Here is a 22,113-nt window from a genome sequence, read left to right as displayed (position 1 = left end):
TCATTGAATCCCAAAACCACCAGATAAAAGGTTGTTGGTAAACGGGCTATCCATGCACTGCTGGTGTCAGTGCACAGGTTATCTATTAACTGCAACAGCAAAAACATACCTTACGTTGGGAAGATGTGGTGATCAAATTCTGCATCACAGACAGTGAGTCAACCAGATATTAATGAGACTTTTGTTGTGATGCAATATTAAATACATCTGTGAGGTGTTAATGTCAAAAATTTGTAACCTGAATACACCAAGCCTTTGGCCCTAACTGCAAATTTACAGAAACTACAGGAACAAGATAAAGTGTTTAGAGGTGAAATGTCTGTAAGTTACTTTCAAACTATTCAGTAAAAAATATGGCAAAATGTTAATTTTTAAATCTAGGTGGATATACAATTTGTTTTATTATTAAACTTTTCTGTATATTTGCACATTTTCATAATAAAAAGTTGTGGAAAATAAGACTACCTGTTAAAAAAAAAAACTTCAAAGCGTGGATCAGACAACTGTAAAAGTGGGAAAAACACAAAGATCTCGGATTCTCCACTATTACTATTATTATTGTTATTTTATAAGAGCATCAACTGCCTCAGTGTTTCAGTGGAAGACCTTATAAATGCATTATTTACATAAAACACACGGAGGTAAGAAATACAAATTAATGCAAAGAAAGGCGCTATGGACTGTAACATTCCACATATTCATTCCAGGAGAAAACAGCGTCGCGTAAGGTATGAAGTGCTATTATAAAAATTGCATCTTAAATACAATGGTTATTTTTTAACATGATAACTATGGCATAAGCATAATTTGAGTATTATGCAACCTGGAGAAAATCTGCACTTCGTGAAGGATGATTCCGTGACATCAAGGTTAACTATTAGGAGGACAAGGGGAAAGCAACTTCTTGAAGAAAACACTCAACAAAAAAGACTTGAAGATGCTGGTACCCCAGGTCCTTCGCCACTGCCCCCCCCGCCCCCCCCCCACCGGCCAACCAGGTTTTTCCAACGTCCAAATGAAGCTGCATGGTCAACACATGCTTAAATTGGTATTTATGACACCAGAATTTATATCAGGTTTTCCTCACCTAGCTCAGGAAAACTTCCTGTGCAAAGATGTCCCATGATTTTTTAGGAATATCCCCATTGTTAAGATTTGGGGATTCTCATTCTTCATTTTTAAGTAGTTCCTGTCACTAACAAATGACCAATATTTGTTAAATATTTCTTTGCATGTATGCACCAAGAATTATTTAAAATTTTGCCAATTTCACTCCATATCAGTTACTTCTACCTTATTACTCAAGTCTAACTTGACTACTTATTTATTCATTAATTCAACCAACATAACTTGACCACCTACCATATGCAAGGCACTGAAGAAAGAAACAAGAGCAAGAGGAAAGGTCAGCTCTCAGGACGTGGTCTTAAATTCTGAGTGCAATGCTGTGGATAGTAAATACAATAGCATTTTCACCCGTTTCTATTTGCGTTTCTACCAGTTTTCCTTTTATGCTGTTTGGGACCCCACAAACTCAGTTATTATTGTTGAATGATTACTGCATCAATGATAGTTTCTGCATCAATGCTTTTTCCAATGAAACTTTCCCTGTTATTTTAAGAGTAATCCCTATTTTACTTACACGTACAAGAAGTACCCATTTCAATTATCCTTTTGAAATCAGTCATTTCAGTTTCTTCTTATAAACAGGCTGAATTTTGCTTTTTTATTCAAGTAGTCACTCATTTTCTTAGGTAAACCAAGTCCAGCAACACTTCAGTTGTAACAGTTGCCTCTGTATTCTCTTTCCTCACCCCTACGTCTTCAATTTTTCCCCCTGACCCACTTTCTGCACTGAACTCAAACCTATTTTCCACTATTTTTTCCTCATACTATTTAAATAGCTGCTTTCATTACTTCCTTAAGATAACGGGGTTGCATCTGGCAACCCATTTTAGCAGGTTTCTTAGGTTCATTCCATAACGTACTGGTTAAGATCATGTCCTTGACTTTATCTTTCATTACTTTAGAAAGCTTTCTATTGCTTAAATCAGCTGTGGTTTTCGGCATTTAAGCCCTGGAAGAATCCAGTTAGGATGTTTGGGCCCTGAGCACAGTAGGCACTCAAGAAACGTGTTTCAAAGGAAGAAACAGACTTTCTACAGTAAGTCACAGGGGAACTTTAAGGTATGAATTTTGGAGTCAGGTGGAAAAAAAAAAAAAGAATTGTATTCTTGTTTTTTTCCTTCTGAATGACAGTTGTCAAAAGCTAGTGAAACTAAGGCTAATATGTTTTAAATATTAAGCTTGGGGGTTTAATCTTTGCCTGTAAATTTGTACACATGTCTAAGGATTATAGACACATTAGTTTCTCCTAACAGATCATCTTTCATTAAGCTTCTCTTTATAATGTTTCAGTATTTAAAGGAAAGCGTAACTAAACTGTGGTCACATAGAAATCGTTAGGATACTTTCAACTTTTTTTTTTTTTTTTTTGCAAACCTACTGGCTCCACATGGCAGTTATGGCATAATAGGAAAAGGGAAGTAAAAAGGGGGAAGGGACCTTTACATATTTAAGGCTTCAAAGCTGAGAAGAACTAAAGGCCTGAAAGCAGCTTTTTTTCTGTTACCCCAGGATTACTCTCTGGTGTGAAAGCTCTACTGGATGGAAGCTTTCCCAAGTTACATTCGTAAGGCCTCCTTAAGAAATACTTGAAACATGGTAAGAGTTGATGAGTTACAGGTTTTTGAGTACTCTTACTTTCCTAGGGTTTCTTTCTGGAATGAATTAAACTGGTATCAAATAAAGGTTAAGAAGTGAATGTTTTCTTCTTAAATTTCACAGTACATTTAAATAGGTTATATATCCACGTCACTAATTCTGATACTTCTGCTGCGTGATAATCTAACCCATATTGCACTTCTCTTGAATAATGTTTTTAACACAAAATACAAAATAGAATTTTAAATGGTTAAGTTTTATAACCTAAATGAAGTCTCCCATATGCATTAATTACGATGTTTGGCACCTGTATGAACACGCTGATGCTGAATGAGGTTTGTACTCTGGGTGAAGGTTTTACCACATATACGGCATGCATAGGGCTTCTCTCCTGTGTGAATTCTCTGGTGCTGAATAAGGCATGTTCTCTGGCTAAAATCTTTGTCACATTCGTTACACTTATAGGGTCTTTCACCAGTATGAGTTCTCTGATGCTGATTAAGTGATGACGAATAAATAAACGCTTTCCCACATTCATTGCATTTGTAGGGTTTCTCTCCGGTATGGATCCTTTGATGCTGAGTAAGATTTGCACCCTGTCTATATGCTTTCCCACATATATTGCATTTAAAGGGTTTTTCTCCGTTGTGAATCCTCTGGTGCTGAGTAAGGTGTACACTCTGGCTGAAGGCCTTCCCACACACACTGCACTTATAGGGTTTCTCTCCGGTATGTGTTCTGTGATGTTGGGTAAGGTTTGCACTCTGGCTGAAGGCTTTCCCACATATATTGCATATATAGGATTTCTCTCCAGTGTGAGTGGTCTGATGCTGAATAAGAGTGGAGGAGTGAGCGAAGGCTTTTCCACATTCGTTGCATTTATAACACTTCTCTCCAGAATGAATCCTCTGATGTCGGATAAGGTAAGTGCTCTGACTGAACACTTTCCAACACTCATTGCATTTATATGGTTTCTTTCCTGTGTGTATCTTTTGATGCTGAAGGAGGTGTGTGCTCTGGCTGAACGTTTTCCCACACTCGTTGCATATGTAAGGTTTTTCTCCGGTATGAACTCTCTGGTGATTAATCAGCGATGAACTGTGGCTGAAGGTTTTGCCACACTCCAAGCACTTGTAGGGTTTCTCTCCCGTGTGTGTCCTCTGGTGGATGGTGAGGTGTGCGCGCTGGCTGAAGTCTTTCCCGCAGTCGTCGCACTTGTAGGGTTTCTCTCCCGTGTGGATCCGCTGGTGGATGGTGAGGTGTGCGCGTTGGCTGAAGGCTTTCCCGCACTGGTGGCATTCGTAGGGCTTCTCTCCAGTGTGCATCCTCTGATGTGCAATGAGGGATGAGACGTGTCTAAACTCTTTCCCACATTCTTCACATTCATAAGACTTCTCTTTGGCATGGCTACTTTGGTGTTTGATGAGGGATGGGTACTTTCTGAACTTCTTCCCACACACATTACACTTATAAGGCTTCTCTCCGGGATATATTTTCCTGTGTACGATACCGTAAGAGACATGACTGAAGGTGGCCTTGCCTTCGTCGTACACAGAAGTTTTATCATCTGATTGGGTATCAAACTGTATCATTAGGTTTGAATGCTTTTCAAAATTACTTCTATATATATCATATTTATAGTCTTCTGCACGATCATCTTCATCTGAAAGGACTGACTTCAAACCAAAATCTCTCTCATTGGTGGGAATTCTCCTGAAGGTCTCTGTTGCTTGCCCTTCCAATCTGTCATCATAGTCATAGGGTTCTTCCAGCTTGATGGTCTTGGTTCCATCCTTTGTGAGTTTAGAAACATTTTCCGCCGGAGTACCCTCTTGGGCTTCTGTTTCCCATCCTGAAATTAAAAAAGTACATAAAAAGTCTTCCTCTATTTGGAGAAAGGAAACTGCCAAAGCAGAAACAAAATAATGAACATAAATAAAATGCCTAAAAAGACTATGGCTCTGACAACCTCATAACATGGTCCTTAATGCTCGGGAAAGGAGAATAAAAGGGCAGAAAACAGGACTAAATTGTTGAAGAAGGAGAGGCTCCTCCCTATTCAACATGGGCATGGAGTTAATAGAATAGGTTAGGTCAGGCGACAGAGCTAAGAAGTGAAAACAGACGATAAACTGTGGGACGACCTGGGATGACTTTTATTACACAAACATTTATAATCATATAAGCTGTAATTTACATAATGGGTCATAAAGCAGGCTGACTGTCACCACCCCTCCTTCCAATCTACCCTGCACACTGTACGTAATATTCTGGAGGCAGTTTCACGGTGTGTGTTCCGTGTTTTAATACGTCTAGTAACTCTTACAGCCTGAAGCCATGGTTCTCAGGGGTACAATCCCCAGACCAGTGGCGTGAGCATCACTGTCACCTGAAATATGTCAAGTGACTGGGCCCCTCCCAGACATACTGAGTCAGAAAACGGGGGTGGGGCTGAGCCCTCCAGGAGGTTTGAATCACACTGAAGTTTCAGGATCAGCGGCTTAAAGGATAAAAGTTAAAGAAAGAAAAGTTAAAATACCTCCACTCAGTACTCAGACCCCAAATAATCTAGCCTTTTCTACTGTACTCCCTCCTCTATCACAACTCATATTCAGCTTAAAGTTCAAAGTTATCCACATAACTTAGAACTATGTCCTTATAATCTTCTAAAGGTGCCACTAATTCCAGACTCCAGGCTTCTCTTATGACACCTTCTCCACCTACTGAAAAAGATGCTTATGGCCCAGCTCATGTTTCTCTCCTCCTTCTTAGAATCCTAAAGTACAGATTAGGTTGAATGATATGAAACTGCCTTTTTTGTAGGTCAATCTGGCTGAATATCAGCAGTTTCATACGGTCCAACCTAATAAAATATTGGGCCCATGGCAGAACTTGGCTTTATATTATTATTTCACAGTTTTGTGTGTTTCTTGTATTTCCAACTCAGATGCAAACTCTGGAAATGGCTTATGCTTCTTTTACATTTTCTTCAGAAAATGGCCCAAGACTCTGGATATGAAGGCCACTGAATGGAATTGGTAAAATAAATGACAATACCTTGTTGTAAAAAGGTGAACTCAAATGAAAGCGTACACACACACACACACACACACACACACACACCTGGACCCCCAAACCTGACTGCAAAGCCATCAAATACACATTTGTTGATGCCTATTATGTTTCTATTATGATGGTTTAAAACAAATTTAAGTTGCAATACCTTTCTCCTTTGAAATCAGATAAGAAACATATAACTTGCAAATGTTAAGAATTATATATATGAAATATAATGAAATACGGAGTTTATAATATAGCAAAAATGGTGCTGGATAGTCCAGAAACTTTCTAAAATGCAGATCAAAGTATAATAACTTTACAAATATATACATTCAATAGACTCATCCATCAGTAAAGGACTAGTTAGAATAGGAGATAATGGAATACTGATAACTGATAAAAATAGGTACATCGATATGAAAAGGTGTGCAGGAAATATTAAGTGAAAATAAGAGAGAGAGAGGGATAAAACGGTACACACAGAAAGATTCCATCTGTGTAAAGATGTGTGTCTCCAACCCTTCCAACCCCCAAACCAGGGCCTTCTCCCCTGAGATCAGCACTCCCGGCAGGTCTGTGTACATAGCTAGGTGAGGGGAGGGAGACACATACTTCATTATGCTTCCTTGTGCTGCTTGAATTTACAAACTACTTTTATTATCTTGATTCAAATACAAAAATTAGACACTAGAAAATGCTTAAGAGTAATGTTAAATGAAAAAAAGAATACCGTAACTAGCATGAAAACTCATTAGAACTAGAATGGACTGCATGGATAGGTGTGTATATACACAAAAACAATGAGATAGTCCAGAAGCTGAGTTTAGCGCCTATGTAATCAGAATCAGTCTGTGACAGACTGTTCCATACACCTGAGAAGGAAGTACTAAAGTTATAATTAACAGGTTTAAAGTAACAAGTCTGAATGATGGCCATGAAAAAAATCACTACTATAAGCATACATTTTTAAACCAGTCAGTTTACTGGTAATTCAGAAATTAAGATCATTAAGCAGGGCTTAAATATGTGTATATAACAAACTGGAAAGGACTGATTACAGTGGTGTAATATTTCTAGCAGAAGAGATCAGTGTTGACCAGGTAATGAAGGAACACTTTTAGGGGAGATCTGGTTTGGGCTGAACCTGAAAGAATGGCTGGGTCCTGTATGATGTAAAGACCATAAAGTTCTGAGACAGGAACAGCCAACACTACTGCTCGATTTGTGAATCATCGAAGTTTCCATTCCCTCAGGTATGACTGATGAGATGCCCTAACCAAAGGTTCAACTTATACGTCTCTGAGCTGATAAGAAAGTGAAATCCTCAAAGCCAAAAATCAAGTGAGAGCAGGAAGACCAGAAGTCAGCGAAAGTTGAAGCTGGCTTCCTGAGACACTCCTCCATCCTGCTGACGACCTTCAGCTTCCCCTTGAAGGTGCAAGGGGCTCGGGGGCCAGAAGACAAAGCCTGCAGCCAACCTGGGGCAGCTGGCAGGAGTCTGCACACTCTGTGCTACACCCTGTATAAGGACAGGCTAGAAAAACAAACAAAACCCAAACACCTCACCTCTACAGAAGGAAAAGAGGACCTTGCCTTTCTCAGTTTTGTGCTCTTTGGTGGGAGCAAAATCTCCCCCCAAAATACATAATCATAAACTGCCCCTCTTGTGGGTTTACAGCCTTAATTCAACCTGAATCACCTAAAAACCTCAAGTGGTCCCAGATGGGCAGCGCCTCCCATAAGACGGTCCTGACTCCAGCAAAGGCCTAGCTCCATCTTGCCACGGGTTTTCTCAGTGTCGAGAGTGTGCTGAACTCACTCCCTAAAGAATTCAGTGTATATTTTGGGTCATTCTGCCAACTAAAGCAAATAGGCCATAAATTATGAGAAGAATTAGCTTTTCAAGTAGTAGGACCCTCAAAATACCAGATGACCAGATAAAGTTAACTTTTTTTAAAAAGTTAAGCAATTCACTCTAAAGTAGCGTATTATATTGTCATTATTGTTTAATTTGCTGTTAATGCTGGATTCCAGCATCAATACTGGTAGACATACTAGAAGGCAGTGGCTTAAATTAAAAAAAAAAAAAAGGGAATAGGAAAGCAAAATGCAAAAGAGTACAGTGTACTTCTTTTGTATACAAAAGGAGAGCTAAGACTATATTTATAATTTATCTCTGCAAAGAGAAACACAGGAAGGATAAATGAGAGATAAGTGAGCCCTATAACCTACAGGAAGTGGACGGGAACAGGGCAGAAGGGATGGGAGTGTACACCTTTCTATAGTTTTGACTTCTGAACTGCGTTAATGTTTTTACATACTCAAAAATGTAAAATTAAATAAAAAAGAATCAAGAAACAAGAGAATACTAAACTTGAACACAAATGTAATCAAACAAGTTTAACTGTGTATCAAACTGTTAAGATAACCAGAAAGGAAGAATTCAAGTAACTTTGAACCCAGTATCCTCTATATCTTTAGTGGAATATATTCTAAGGACATGAAGGAATTTTGAACGTTACCTGAGCAGTTTGTTATCTGAGAGATAATGATATACTTCTGAAACCATTTTTGTGTGATTATATGATAGAGCAAATGAGCAGATATACTGATATTGGGAACCAGATGACTCATTCTGTGGGAAAGGAAGTAGAAAACAGATATGGGGAGGCACAAGATAGACTGCCCTTGTGGTGCTAGATTTGAATTAAGGTCACCAGTATGAACTCAGGATTCAAAAAACCTACACACACACACACACACACACTTCACAGCTCTATCTACTGAACAAATCTAGAAGCAATGGTACCCAGAGTAGTGAGCGCACTCACTGCCCAGATGCTGGCCTCTCATCACTAATCCCCACTAAGATGAACCACTGTTCCTTAGAGAAATTCCAGGTCTAAGGTAGGCATGAAGTGAGCCCAGACCATTCTCTGCCAGAAAGCAAGGAAACGCTCAAAGACTAATGGGGACGTCTCAAAAGGACTTGATCTGAAAGGCTCCCATCGCCGAAATCTGGGACAATTGAGCATCAAAAACAAATACCCGCCCCTCCAAACTGGAATTAATGGACTAACAATACATTGAATTTTTAAAAATTCCACTAGTCCATAGTGAGATATACACATAAAAATGGGGTGGGAGGGACAGGTATTCTTTTCAGATTAATCATTTAGAGGAGATGGTGGAATTAGAAAATCACCATTTTGCAACCAGCAATGTAATAAAGCAAGGATCCACAGTGGATGCTGAGAACCTTAACTGGAAGGTCATCAGGGAATAGAAGAGTCACGTGACCTCTAGGTGTCGAGCCACAGGTGACGACACAGATGCAGGAACCGGATGAATGCGGCAAATAGGTGGGGACTTCTGTCTGCATAGATCTGGCTTTATATATTTTTACAATTTTTGATCTTGCAAACATGTTATCTTTTTCAATAATTAGAACATAAAAAAGAGAGGAATGAGGAGAGTGGAGGCAGGGGGCTACAGGGTTTTGTCAATAAACAGAATAAGAGAAACTCAAAAAGAAGGTGAGAAGGTTTGAAATTTGAGATTTTAGGGGACATTCATGCATGCTTAAAAATAGAGGGAGGGAACACACGGAAAGCCCCAGACAAAACTCTAAGAGAGGGAACCCAGGGGTCATGGAGAAGCACAAAATAAGAGGGGGGTTGGGGGCGGTTGAAAAAATGATACCGGGAAAATCTCTTCCAAAGATGGCCTCTGTAAGGAAGCAACGCCAAGCAGCCCAGTGTTCTCAACAGCGTGGGATGTCTTCGTGCAAAGTGACTTGGCCACATGTAAAAACACATCTCACCACACTTAGGATAGTACAGGCTCTGAAGCACAAAGCATCTCATCGGCTGGTGGTTCTCTCACCTGGACTAGGGCCTTCTAAAATTTCTTTTATCACCATCCATGGTTCTTCCAATATGGGAATCACGGTTGGTCTGTACACTGTAAGTCCTGTTCAGGAGGAACAGAGTGAGTTTTACCCTGGAGATAAACAGTTGTTCAAGTTTTACTGCCTGACTTCTTACCCATGAGGACAGATCTCTACAGGAAAAGAATGGTTCACGGACATGACCTCATGAATGAGGTCACTGTCCTTTTCGGAGCTGGGACAAAAACTTCCTGCACCCTGGAGGATGCACGGCTGGAGATCACGGGGAAGGAGGCGCTGGGCAGGGCGCGGCGTCGGGTGGTGGCCCTGGGAGGCTGTGTGTCGTACCTCCTGACGACCCTTCACTTAGAAACCTTTCTTTTGGGAAAAGGGAGCAGAACTTTGCCATTTCTGTGCCTGAACGGACAAGCACGCTCCCCTCTGGGCCCGACCATTTTTGACAGCTGAGGGGAGAAAGACTCGGGCACGTATGCAGGGAGGAGGGCCGGGCGCAGACGACGCTCACCCAGAGAAACCATGTTCCAGTAGTTCTGCAGCGTCACCGTCTTGTACAGCTCCTTCTGCACAGGACGCATGCGCTCCCAGTCCTCCCGGGTGATATCCACGGCCACATCTGTGAATGTCATGGATTCCTGAAACATCAAACGTGACTCAACTTGGTTCAGGAACTAGGAGGAAGGGGACGGCGACAGCACAGGTGCGTGTGTGGTGGGGGAAACCACAGAGTCTTGAGCGTTGGTAGGACCCTAAAAATTACCTAGTCAATAGCTTTACCCAATGTATGGATAAGCAGACCTGAATGGCCTGAGGGGAAGTCTGAAAACAAAGTAGAATACATCAGTTTCGGTGCATGCGTTGGTGGCTCCATCTTAAAGAATAAAAGGATTTAAACGTAGATGACACAGAGAGAATGGTTTGACTTTCAAGCATTGCCTTACAAATAAATTAAATGTGTTACAGTTTGACATTTTAAGATATTTTGTGTGCTCTATGATGGAATGCAGAGCCCTTCCTTTTTCCCTCCTATCTATCTATCTATCTATTTTTGGCTGCGTTGGGACTTAGTTGTGGTACGCAGATCTTTCGTTGCAGTGCGTGACCTCTTTGTTGTGGCGTGCGGGCTTCTCTCTAGTTGTGGCGCACAGACTCAGTAGTTGTGACGTGTGGGCTCTCTAGTTGTGGTGTTTGGGCTCCAGAGAGCGTGGGCTCTGTAGCTGCGGTATGTGGGCTTAGCTGCCCCATGGCATGTGGGATCTTAGTTCCCCAACCAGGGATGGAAACCACGTCCCCTGCATTGGAAGGCAGATTCTTATCCACTGGACCACCAGGGACCACCACCACTTCTTCCTTTCTAAAATAAAACTGGTACCAATAACCACACTGAACTACTGTACCTGGAGATACATTTCACAGTCTGGTGAAGTTAGCATCTCTCTGCTCTTCCTTCGTTTAAAAAAAAAAAAAAAAATTCTTGCTTACTCTCACGTTTTTCAAATAAACTGTAAGTTTCTTTAAAAAACTATATTGGGATTTTTCAAATCACATATAAGTGTATAATTTAGGGAGAGCTGGCAGTTTTACAATCTTCAAGGCTTCATCATATCTACAGAATAACACAGGACTGCAAAGCTTATACTATGCTTAGTCATAGTTATCTTAAATGTGGGGATAATACTGTGAATGGAACCCTTTATTTCATTTTAGCATCTATCTGATTTTTATGTATATTTAAGAAAGTGATTAATTTTTGTATGCCATTTTCTGTCGTGGTCACTTTACTCAAATTCTCTGTTATTGTTTCTAACAGTTTTTCCCTTGATTTTCTTAGGTTTTTTGGGTAAACATTCATATTATCTATAAATAATAATTTACTCCGGTTACCAATTTCAGACCATGTATATTTTACAGTGTATTTTACAGTAAACCTTTCTCTTAAGATGGCCTGAGCTGCTCTTCCTTAAAATAACACAGATTCGTAATAAACAGTAACATCATACAATACATGGCCTTTAATTACTTGTTAACAAAGACAAATAATAACTATTGTCTAATCTTCCTGTGACCTTCTTGATCACTTACTGTAATCCAGGCTAACAGGTCTCATAATATTTAACTGTCACGATCTAAGAGGAATATTCTATTCATTAGAGCTTAGTAACTCAGGCTATGAGTGATTAAGTGTCTTGCCCCAAATCACAGGTTGTGGCAGAACCAGTAACCAAATCTAGATCCATGTGGCTGTGGAGGTGAATCCCTTAACCTCTATGCACTACCGCTGCTTTAAAGTAAAAAAGTGAGGAAAGGGATATCAAGGGAAGCAATGGATCCCATTTCCTATACAACGCATTCACCTACCTTAACAGGCCACGGTGACTTAAGGAGAAAACCTGAGGCTTAGGTCCTTCATAGGACTTCTGGGGTCACAGAAGGTAGAGGGCCAGGTTAAAAATGTCCTCACACACTAGGAAGGCATTTTAAAATCACAGAAGAAACTGACACTCACTTTGGTCACGAAGTCATTGAGCCATCCTGCCTGGAAAGCTTGTCTTCCTTTGGGGTCTTCCTCTGGGGTCTCTTGGGAAAGGGTGGAGTTCTGAGGAGCAGCTAGGGAAGAGAAAGAGACCGTGGTGGAGATCAGTCCTGTTTGAATAGCCTAGGAAACTCTTCACCAATAGAAGCCTATATTTTCTTAAAGCGAGGAATCAGAAGGAAACCAAAAACAGCGCCCCTGCTTCACAGAACCAGAGGAAAGGGGCAATGACTTATCCTGAAACTTATCCTGTTTTTGAGCAGGTTTCAAAAACAAGTCTGCTCTGGGATGCTTCAGAATATGTACCAAATTCACAGTTTTCTACTAAACCTTTGCATGATAGAAATTTTGTGAGTTGTCTTTTTACTTAGTAAAGAAATATTCTCTGGACACTTTTCTACATATTTGGAAGTATGTTACCATAAAACCCAATTCACAAAGCAAATGATTTATTGGCAGAATGGTTCAAACCTCTGCAGCGAAACTTCCTGAGGGCGCACATGGGGGTAATTTGGCTGTGTCTGGCCACTGTTTATGATATGTCCTCTGGGTTTACAGAACGTGTGTTGGGTTCCGAGCAGTTGGAAGAGGAATGCCAGGTAGGACGGGGCTCAGCGAAGCCTGTTCTCACTCACTCCCTGACCTCTGTTTTCCTAATCACCTCAGAGGGCTGCTCTCTGACGTGATGGCTGTCTTCTCGGACCACCCAGGACTCCTCCTCTCTCTGCCCTTACAAGCCTTACCTTCTTCCTCTAGAATCTGAGTCAAATCCTCCACCAGAGTCACCACTTCCTCGCTGCTCTTCGGGTACTGGGACTTCACCCAAGTCCTAACCTCCCCAGGCAGGATGCTCAGGAATTGCTCCAGGACCAGCAGCTCCAGGATTTGTTCCTTTGAGTGAATCTCGGGTCTCAGCCACTTAAGGCAGAGCTCTCGGAGCTGATTCAATGCCTTTCGAGGACCAGCCAGGTCTGGGTATGGAAAATTCCTAAAATTCTGCCGACAGGTCTCAGCGTCACGCAGGAGTCTTGAGGCGAGGGTTTCCTTCTCAGCATTGCGGGGTCCACTCTGAGCCTTGTCCGGCTTCCACGTTAGAAGGACTTGGGCACGTGACGAACTGGTCGTCCTCTTGCTCGGGGAGAACATGTCTACACACAGGAGAGTCAACCTGGCAACAGCCTTTATTTCTCCAGGAGTGAGCCAAATGCTTGAAGTCGCATGCTAGAACCACAAAGACATTTACCAAGGGCTGCTGCAGCCAGGGGCAGGACAGAGGCAAGGTAGAGTTAGCAGTCTTCCTTACAAACTCTGAGCCCAGAACTTGTAGGGATGGCTAAGAGACCCTGAAACACAAGAACAGACACAAGGTCAGGAATTCCTGGTGGCCTCTGCCATACGCACAAACAGTAATAGGCAGGCGACCCAGAGTGTACAAATAAACACAGAGAGTCTGCCGTGCTCTACCTCCCTGATATCCTTAGACTTGTAAAATAGATGCAACCTGCCCTGGGCACGGGTTGGGACTGCCATAAAAGGGTGGTGATAGAAGAAAAGCAAAAAGACAGATCAAATTTCTAACTTGTTGAAACAAACATTTTTTACAGAAAAAAAAAAAGCTTCAGTATTATAGTCACTGATGTTACAGAAGCTGTAATGACTGAAGTGCCTCTCAAAAACAGCAAATCTGTTACTTAGAAAAAACTGGGAGGAGAACTTCTCCTTAAAGAGCTCAAGGTTCCCAAGGGAACGGTCAGGGGAAAAAGGGCGAGCCGTTTACCCGCTCTGCATATCAATGCCAGTCTGTTCCAGCCCTTCACTACCAGAGGGCTGGGCACAGGAAAGAAGCAGACTGGTGTAACCTGAAGCCCGTGAAGAGCGTCTACAGGACACAATTCCTAAGGAATACATTGGAAACCAGGATTCCCGCAGAAAACCTCACCGCAGGCCTGACCTGGAGGAGAACCGACACCACCTGTCCACGGGCTCCAGCTCTGAGCCCCCCTCAACCCCGTCGTGTCCCCCAAAGCCGGCCGCGCACCAGGCCTACGGGGCAGAGGCACCCCTCGCCTCCCCACCCCGCGAGGTCCCCCTAACTCCACAGTCTGAGGCCCGCGGGCCGCTGCGCGGGGAGGACTGCCCCGCAGCCCCGACCCCGCAGGCCGCCCGCATCCTGACCTGTGGCCGGACCGGCGTACGCGCAGCCGAGCGGCCCGAGAAGCCCCGGGCAACAATGGCGGCGGGCGCGGCGCCTGCGTGGCGGGCTCGGTCCCGCGCTGCGGAGGGGCCTCGGCCCCGCCGCGTCCGTCCCGTAGAGCACGGCGCCTCGGCCGGAGCCACCCGTGCACCCGGTCCTGGGAAGCCCGGCCCGGAACCCACCGCGCCCCGGCTCCGCCGTGACCTCGCCTCGGCGCCACCGCGCATGTGCGCAGGAAGGACGCCGCGCCCCCTCGGAGCCAATCGGAAGCCGCGCCCGGCCCTCCCCGCCCGAGCTGCGGACCATGGACCCGTCTCCATGGCAACCTCCTCCGCCCATTGCTGGGGCTTGATTGTTAGCCGCAGGGGTTCTGAGGGAACTTTAAAGTTTCCTTGGGCAGAGTCAGGTCTGGTAGACGACTGGGAGGAAGGTCGGGGAGCTACAGCATCTGGGGGAAGGGAATGCGGATTGGGCGGGGGACGGTTGGAGCCCCGCGCTAATCAACCAGAGAAAACCTGGTGGCAGAGTTCACGGAGGAAGGATGGACAGGGAAGATGTGGGTCTTAAGGCAGAAAGACCCGAAGTGCTGGTTTGGGCTTTACTGCTCATAACCATTCACTCTTAAAGGCTCCGAGTCCCTCCGCAGGAATCTGATTCTGAGACTCTCAGATCGGAAAAAAGAACAACATTCAGCGTCATGTTGTTTATGAAAGACTCACAGCCTACATAAAATGCTTGAAAATACAAGGACAGAAAAACATTCAGGGGGTCCCATTATCTAATGCTGTGTTGGCAAACCAACATTAGATAATGTTGGCAAAACTCTTTGATGGAGTTAAAGAACAAGCATTTTATTATGCTCCTGGATTCTGTGGGTCAGGAATCTGGAAGGGGAACAGTGGGTGTGGCTTTTCTCTGCTCCACTGTGTCTGGAACCTCAGTTGAGATGATTTGATGGCAGGGAGGGTCCATCTCCAAGATGTCTTCTTTACTCACATGCCTCCTCTTCTGGCTGAGATGGCTCAAAGATGAGCTCAGCTTGGATATGGCCAGAGTGCCTATATGTGGCCTTTTCGGCATGAAGGACTCAGCCGGCAGCTGAGATGGCGGCTCTGGGCTTCAAGAGCAGGTGTTCTAGTGAACAAGAGAGAAGCTCCAAAGCTGACTATGATGTAACCTCGGAAGTCACAAAGCATCACTTCCATTGTACTATTGGTCAAAGCAGTCATATGTCTGTGCAGAATCAAGTGGAGTCTGATGTAGACCCCATTTCATGATGGGTGGGGTGTCAGAGAGTCTTAATATTACCACACCAGGCAAATCTGAACAAGAAAGTTGGGTAGTTTGATGATCTTTGATGTGTCAACTTGGCAAGGCTAAGTCTCCCACTGTTGAATCAAACCCTAACCTAGGTGGTGTTGTAAAGGTATTTTGTAGGTGTGGCTAAAGCCCATAAACTCAGATGAATTAAGTAAAGGAGATTATCTGAAATAAGTTGGGTGGGTCTGAATGAATCAGTTGAAAGGCCTTCAAAGCAGACTTGAGGCTTCCTAGATGAAGAAGAAACTCTGGACAAAGCGTCTAGCCTGCCCTTCCTGACAGACTGCCCTACAGATTTTGAACTTGCCTAATCAGCCTCCACAATCGAGTAAGCCAATTCCTTGCAAAAAAAAAAAAAAAAAAAAAAAAACCTCCTAGTATGTATGACCACTGGTTCTGCTTCTCTGGCTGAACCCTGACTGATGCAAGTCATAAGCCTAATGTCTGACAAAATAGAATCTTAAAAAATCATTAGGAAAAGATAAGCATGACATCTACTTATAAAAGTTATAAAACTTGACAGAGAAGATATATCTATCATAAATATATATCTCTAAAAATAATGCCTCAAAAGATGCCAAGCAATAACTGATATAACTTCAGAGAGCAAAATAGAAATCAACAGCTGAACCTGGAAACTTTAGTACACCCGAGAGGGCACACTGTGATGGGCTGCCAGGGTCCCCCTTCAGGGCTGGGGCACCCATTCCTCCAGCTGCCAGTGTGGGAATACCTCCCTGGGAATTGTCCTGGCTGAAGGGAGCTGCCTCTCTCAGGTCACACGTTCTCCCCAGGGGCAGTCCACTTCCAGTGGTACTCGCTGCAGGGGTTCAAAGACCTTGCCCCCTTGCTTCAGCTTGCAATCTCTCAAAGGGCCATCCTAGTTTGAGTTCCCTGTAGGATCAAATGAGGCCTCTGTTGCAATTATACAGCAGTTCAACTCTTTCCTCCGCCCACTCTTCCCTCCAGGTATCACTTTTTAATAGGTGTTTTTCTAGAGAACACGATCCAATAACACCTCTGCATGCAATTTCCATCTCAGAGTCTGCTTCCATGGAATCTTACCCTATGACAAGTGGTACCAGTCGTGGTCCTAGGAAGGCAGACTCTAAGATGGGATTTGCGTGAGACATCACCTGTCCGCTTGCTGGCAATGAGGACCCTATCACTTGTGATTGATAGACTACTGATAGCACATGTCAGGCTGTAGTGGCACAATCATTAAAACTGTCCCTGGTGTTGAACCAGGATGGGATATTGATGGGAGGGAACCGCTGGTGGGTGCTGCATCTTAGATCTTTAGGAGTTTGGGGGAGGTAGCAATTTTCCAGACTGTGGAATTGAGTGGCTATTACTGGGAGCCATCGACAAGGACAGGCGGGGGGTGGTTAATCACCAAGTAAAGGGAAAGTGTGAAGATCAGAGGGCTTCTTGAAGCCTGTTGGCAAAAATGTAAGAGTAGCATAACTTCAGATAAGCTGAATTCTCAATCCCAGAAAGTCTGCTATGTCAAGGTCAGGACCTTGTTTGGAAAGGAGGAAACCCTGAGACTTGGGATGGGGACATTCAGGTTGATGTGGGCAAACACCTTTAAACACCAGTCTCTCTGGGACCGCAAATGTGACCCACGCCTCCCAGTCTTGTTTGAAGATGATGCAGACAAGGCCTCTACTTTGTGATAAAACTGGTGCCCCTTTCACAGTCTACTCTTTCCTCCCCTCCTGATAACTAGACCAATAACTAGGGTCAAGCGTCTACAAAACCCGACCAGGGAAACGCTGGGTTTGATAAGGGAGGAAGATTCAGTTGCTGTGGGCCTGGCCAATCTGTGTCTGTAGGAACCAGGAGAGTACGGGTCTGGATCCCGAGGATGCTGGACCACGGAGTGTAGAACATATAGCTGAGTGCTGGAGAGTTTATTGGAAAGGAGCACACTTCTGTGATAAGTGTTTACACGCTCTGCTGAGGATGCCAGGAGGTGGTGCTAACACACTGCAAGAAGGGCTTTTGGCAGCTTGGAGAAATAGATGGCTCTTTGCTGAGCAGAGATGCCAGAATTGCTAGGCTCAGAGAAGTGGGCAATCCAGAGCAGCAGAGGATGTAGGGCTGGAAAATGTACCAGCTCTGCTTCTTTGGAAGGCCGGGAAGACCCTCCGTTGAGATACAGAATGTGCTGGTGGGAGGGATCACCAGCATCACTGAGAAGCTCTGGGGGGGCCGACGGTAGGGGTTCATTGCAGAACTCGGCTCACTGAACCTCGGAGACAAGTCGTCCTCAGTGAGCAGTAAGGCCAGAGTGGAAGGGGGGTGGGAGAGGGGAGGGAGCGCTTTACCTTCTGAGAGCGATGAGGACAATTAACAGAACAAGGCGTCTCGGCAGGCTGGTGCTCAGTCTATACAATCCAGTGGGATAAAGGCTTGGATGATCCGGAGGTTGAGGTTAACCTTTACCTTTACTGACCAAGACAGAGGAAAACCACAATATAATCAAATTAGAATGGAAAGTGGAGACATTGCTGAGGACTTTACATAAATGAAAAGTATTATAAGAGAGTGCTATGAACAATGTACGCCCACAAATTTAGGTAATTTAGATGAAACTGAAAATTCAATTCCAGTGATTCAGCAGGCGGCCGGCCTCTGTGCGCTGCCCACCTCTGGCCACAAGAGGGCGCGCGAACACGCCCTTGCCGACCCTCCTGGAGCGCATGCGTGTTCCGGCCGCGGATGCGGCGTCTGGTCCACCAGAAGGAAAAAGATTAGAACGCGCTTCCGGGCTTCTTCTGCAGAAGCTTTCGTTTTCTAGAGTTCCCCTGTGTATTTCGTTCTTTACTTTCTCATGGTACCAGGACCTATTTTACAACAATAGCGCTCATTGAGGCGTTTGAACGTCGTACTCATAACGTGAGGGAGTATTTTATAAAATTCAGAGAAAGAAACGCAGACGGGGGTGAAGGGACGGACAGAATCTTGGTCCCTTCGAGCCCAATATGAGCTGGAAGTGGGAGGGGAAACAAGCGCTCCCCTGGACGTGCTTTTATTAATTTTTTAATGTTTCGGTTTCCCTGTAACGTTAAACCACTTGAAAACATTGAAAAATTGGAAAGTAGGGGTGTTAAACATCATGTTTAGTTTATACCAAAGGAAAACTTATATGTCTACTCTCCTGGCTTTACTGGAAGCAAGCTCATCAATAACATTTTAAAAATATGCTTCTTACCTTATCTCATTTTCACTTGAGATAATTGACATGTTTGGCAATTTCTCACGACCCAGTGACAATCTTAAATAATTGTTCATTAATTTCAGTTTTCTCTCTTGAAGGACCCCATCGTGACTGCAGTGGGCTGTTTATGCCCAAAGACTAATTAAGAAACTTTTCTTCATTATTCTGGGTAGACAGCCCACTTCGTAAAACATCTGTGTTAGATTTTTCAAATAAAGGAAAAAGAACCTTTCAAACAGTTTACTGCAAGCCGGGAGGCACACTTACTCAAGTCCCTTCGTAAAGAGTAACCCTGAGCTGTGCACTCGGCGGTCCCCGCAGATCTGTCTCTTGCTTCAATGGTGTTTGGATGGAACAGACACAGGGACGCCCCTTGCTCCAGCTTCCGACCACCCTCCAACATTTTTTCCAGTCGCAATCTTCAGAATCAGCCACTCAAGCTATCCTTGGCCACTGGGACCAGCCAACACCATTTTTTGAGCTTAACTCCTTATTACCGATCAACCATGAGCTCCCAGATTTGTCAGAATTATTCCATCGAGATGGAAGCCGCTGTCAACCGCCTGGTCAACCTGCATCTGCGGGCCTCCTACACATACCTCTCTCTGGGCTTCTATTTTGACCGCGATGAAGTGCCTCTGGAGGGCATAGGCCACTTTTTCCGCAAATTGGCCAAGGAGAAGTGCGAGGGCGCAGAGTGTATCTAGAAAATGCAAAACCAGTGCGGCTGCCTCGCCCTCTTCCAGGACGTGCAGAAGCCATCTCGAGATGAGTGGGGTGAAACCCAGGACGCTATGGAAGCCACCATTCTCATGGAGAACCCAAACCAGGCCCTTATGGATCTACATGCCCTGGGTCCCACCCACGCAGATCTCCACCTCTGTGACTTCCTGGAGAGCCACTTCCTAGATGAGCAGGTGAAACTCATCAAGAAGGTGGGCGACCACCTGACTAACCTCCATAGGCTGGCTGGTCCCCAGGCTGGGCTAAGCCAGTATCTCTTCCAAAGGCTCAGCCTCAAGCACCACTAGGAGGCTCTGGAGCCCAGCGGTCTTTGAGGAACTCCTCTGGTGTCAGGGCTTCTGCCTGAAGCCTCTATCTGCAGCCACTAGGCAGCTTTTTAACCACCCTGGAGCCCTCTCCCAAGCCTTGGACCAAAGGGGAACAATAAAGCTTTTTGCAGCAAAAAAAAAAAAAAAAAAAAGAGTAACCTTGAGCCCAGCAGGTTGTGTGTGGGGCTGTTTTCACTGTTAGGACAGGGGGCACACTCCGCAGCTCCCAGGGGACAGGCCCAAAGAGCCAGTCTGGTGTCTGGTCACCACTGTGAGACAATTTTCCCTGTAGTAAATCCTTGGGCTTGTTTCCAGCATAACAATGATGCTCATTGGACCAGAGAGCAATTTTTGTGGATTTTTCCCAGAAAAGAAAGTGGTGCTCTTCACAGTCTCCCAGCCTTTTGAAGGGTGGGGAGGTGTCTTTCCGGATTTAGTTTCTTTTTTTTTTTTTTTTTTTTATTATTATTTTTTAATTTAATTTTATTTATTTATTTATGGCTGTGCTGGGTCTTCATTTCTGTGCGAGGGTTTTCTCTAGTTGCGGCAAGTGGGGACCACTCTTCATCGCGGTGCGCGGGCCTCTCACTATCGCAGCCTCTCTTGTTGCGGAGCACAGGCTCCAGACGCGCAAGCTCAGTAATTGTGGCTCACGGGCCTAGTTGCTCCGTGGCATGTGGGATCCTCCCAGACCAGGGCTCGAACCCGTGTTCCCTGCATTGGCAGGCAGATTCTCAACCACTGCGCCACCAGGGAAGCCCCGGATTTAGTTTCTTAATCCAGCATTTCTCTTGTAGCCTTGTCATCTAAAAAATTATTTCCAATTCTCCTGAATATAGACAGAATGACTTGAATAAAAATTACAAAACAAAGCCCTTTACTAAATACTAAACAAGTTAGCCTTAAAAATTTCAAACACCCTGAAAAAAAATGTCAAAATCCCATACCTGTGTTTCAGGTGGGCAGTCTCCCTGTTAGTCTCAACTATCTCTTTCTGCAACATGGTTCTGAGCTGTGGAAGAAAAATACATCCATATCTGTCCTGGTTGACTCCGCATAAAAAGAAAGATAAAATCTTATCCAGTTGCCACGATGTTTCTTCTCAAGTGTAGTGATCACGAGAAGACAACACATCAAAGAATATATGATCAGAGATTCCAAGGGCCATTGTCTGCATCTGGGAGTGAAGAATTCTGCAAAGCAGATTGAATGTTACCTGGTGTCAGAATGAGTGTTTCTCGTCTGTCTTCGCCTATGAGTTCCTACTGCTTTCATCAGCTAAATCACAATATTGAATACAATTCTAGATATTCTGCCCATATTCCCATTACCCTAACAACTAAACCCTAAGAGTAAGACTCTCATAAACCAAGGAAAATGAAACAAAACAGTGATGGAGTTACTACTGTATGTTAATTTTATTTAAATTTTATGATTATTCAGAGCTATTATATTGCTGAGTAACGATGGCCAAGCATGTAACTAAAATTGCTATTTAAAAATTTGCTGGGCTTCCTTGGTGGCGCAGTGGTTGAGAATCTGCCTGCCGATGTAGGGGACACGGGTTCGAGTCCTGGTCTGGGAAGATCCCACATGCCGCGGAGCAACTAGGCCCGTGAGCCACAACTACTGAGCCTGCGCGTCTGGAGCCTGTGCTCCGCAACAAGAGAGGCCGCAACAGTGAGAGGCCCGCGCACCGCGATGAAGAGGGGCCCCCACTTGCCGCAACTAGAGAAAGCCCTCACACAGAAACGAAGACCCAACACAGCCAAAAATAAATAAATAAATAAATAAATAAATATTTAAAAAAATAAAAATAAAAATAAAAATTTGCTAAATGATTTGTCAATTATACCTCAGTGAAGCTAGGGGGAAAAACAACAAAAACAATTAAATTTAAAAACGTTGTTAAATGTACCATCAATGTGTTCTATGTTAGGGTGTAAAAAAATCATATATTTCAAATAACCATCTGGAAATGGATGAAGATCAAGGTGTTTTTCCACAAAGGACTTGCCCCCTTTTATACCCCTATGCGTCCTGAACATGGTCCCCATAGATGAGGTGAAGACTTGAATTAGCTTTTAGCCCGTTGAA

General features: G+C 44.0%; 1 protein-coding gene and 1 pseudogene across 4 annotated transcripts; one reads left to right on the top strand and one right to left on the bottom strand.

Moving 5' to 3' along the window:
• Nucleotides 1-531: 531 nt before the first annotated feature.
• On the bottom strand, nt 532-14,671 carry ZNF287 (zinc finger protein 287). Of its 3 annotated transcripts, none has more exons than XM_082372507.1 (6): nt 14,601-14,671; nt 12,968-13,567; nt 12,198-12,298; nt 10,200-10,326; nt 9,670-9,756; nt 532-4,576 (listed from the first exon to the last, which is right to left on the bottom strand). In XM_082372507.1, the coding sequence occupies exons 2-6, from the start codon at nt 13,368-13,370 to the stop codon at nt 3,012-3,014; spliced, it is 2,283 nt and encodes a 760-aa protein (XP_082228633.1). In that variant the 5' UTR covers nt 13,371-13,567; nt 14,601-14,671; the 3' UTR covers nt 532-3,011. The 3 variants fall into 3 exon arrangements, with proteins under 3 accessions (XP_082228633.1, XP_082228632.1, XP_082228634.1); XM_082372506.1 differs by having other exon boundaries at nt 14,400-14,609; XM_082372508.1 differs by lacking the exon at nt 9,670-9,756 and having other exon boundaries at nt 14,400-14,610.
• Nucleotides 14,672-14,776: 105 nt separating this feature from the next.
• Nucleotides 14,777-20,453, top strand: LOC309618570 (ferritin light chain pseudogene; annotated as a pseudogene). The gene has a single exon. The product of its transcript is annotated as a ferritin light chain pseudogene (transcript).
• Nucleotides 20,454-22,113: the final 1,660 nt, after the last annotated feature.

This window comes from Balaenoptera borealis (assembly GCF_965194805.1).
Source record: "Balaenoptera borealis genome assembly, chromosome: 20".
NCBI lineage: Eukaryota > Metazoa > Chordata > Mammalia > Artiodactyla > Balaenopteridae > Balaenoptera > Balaenoptera borealis.
The sequence above is the reverse complement of the archived record's forward strand: the minus strand, read 5'-3'. Positions and strand labels throughout refer to the sequence as shown.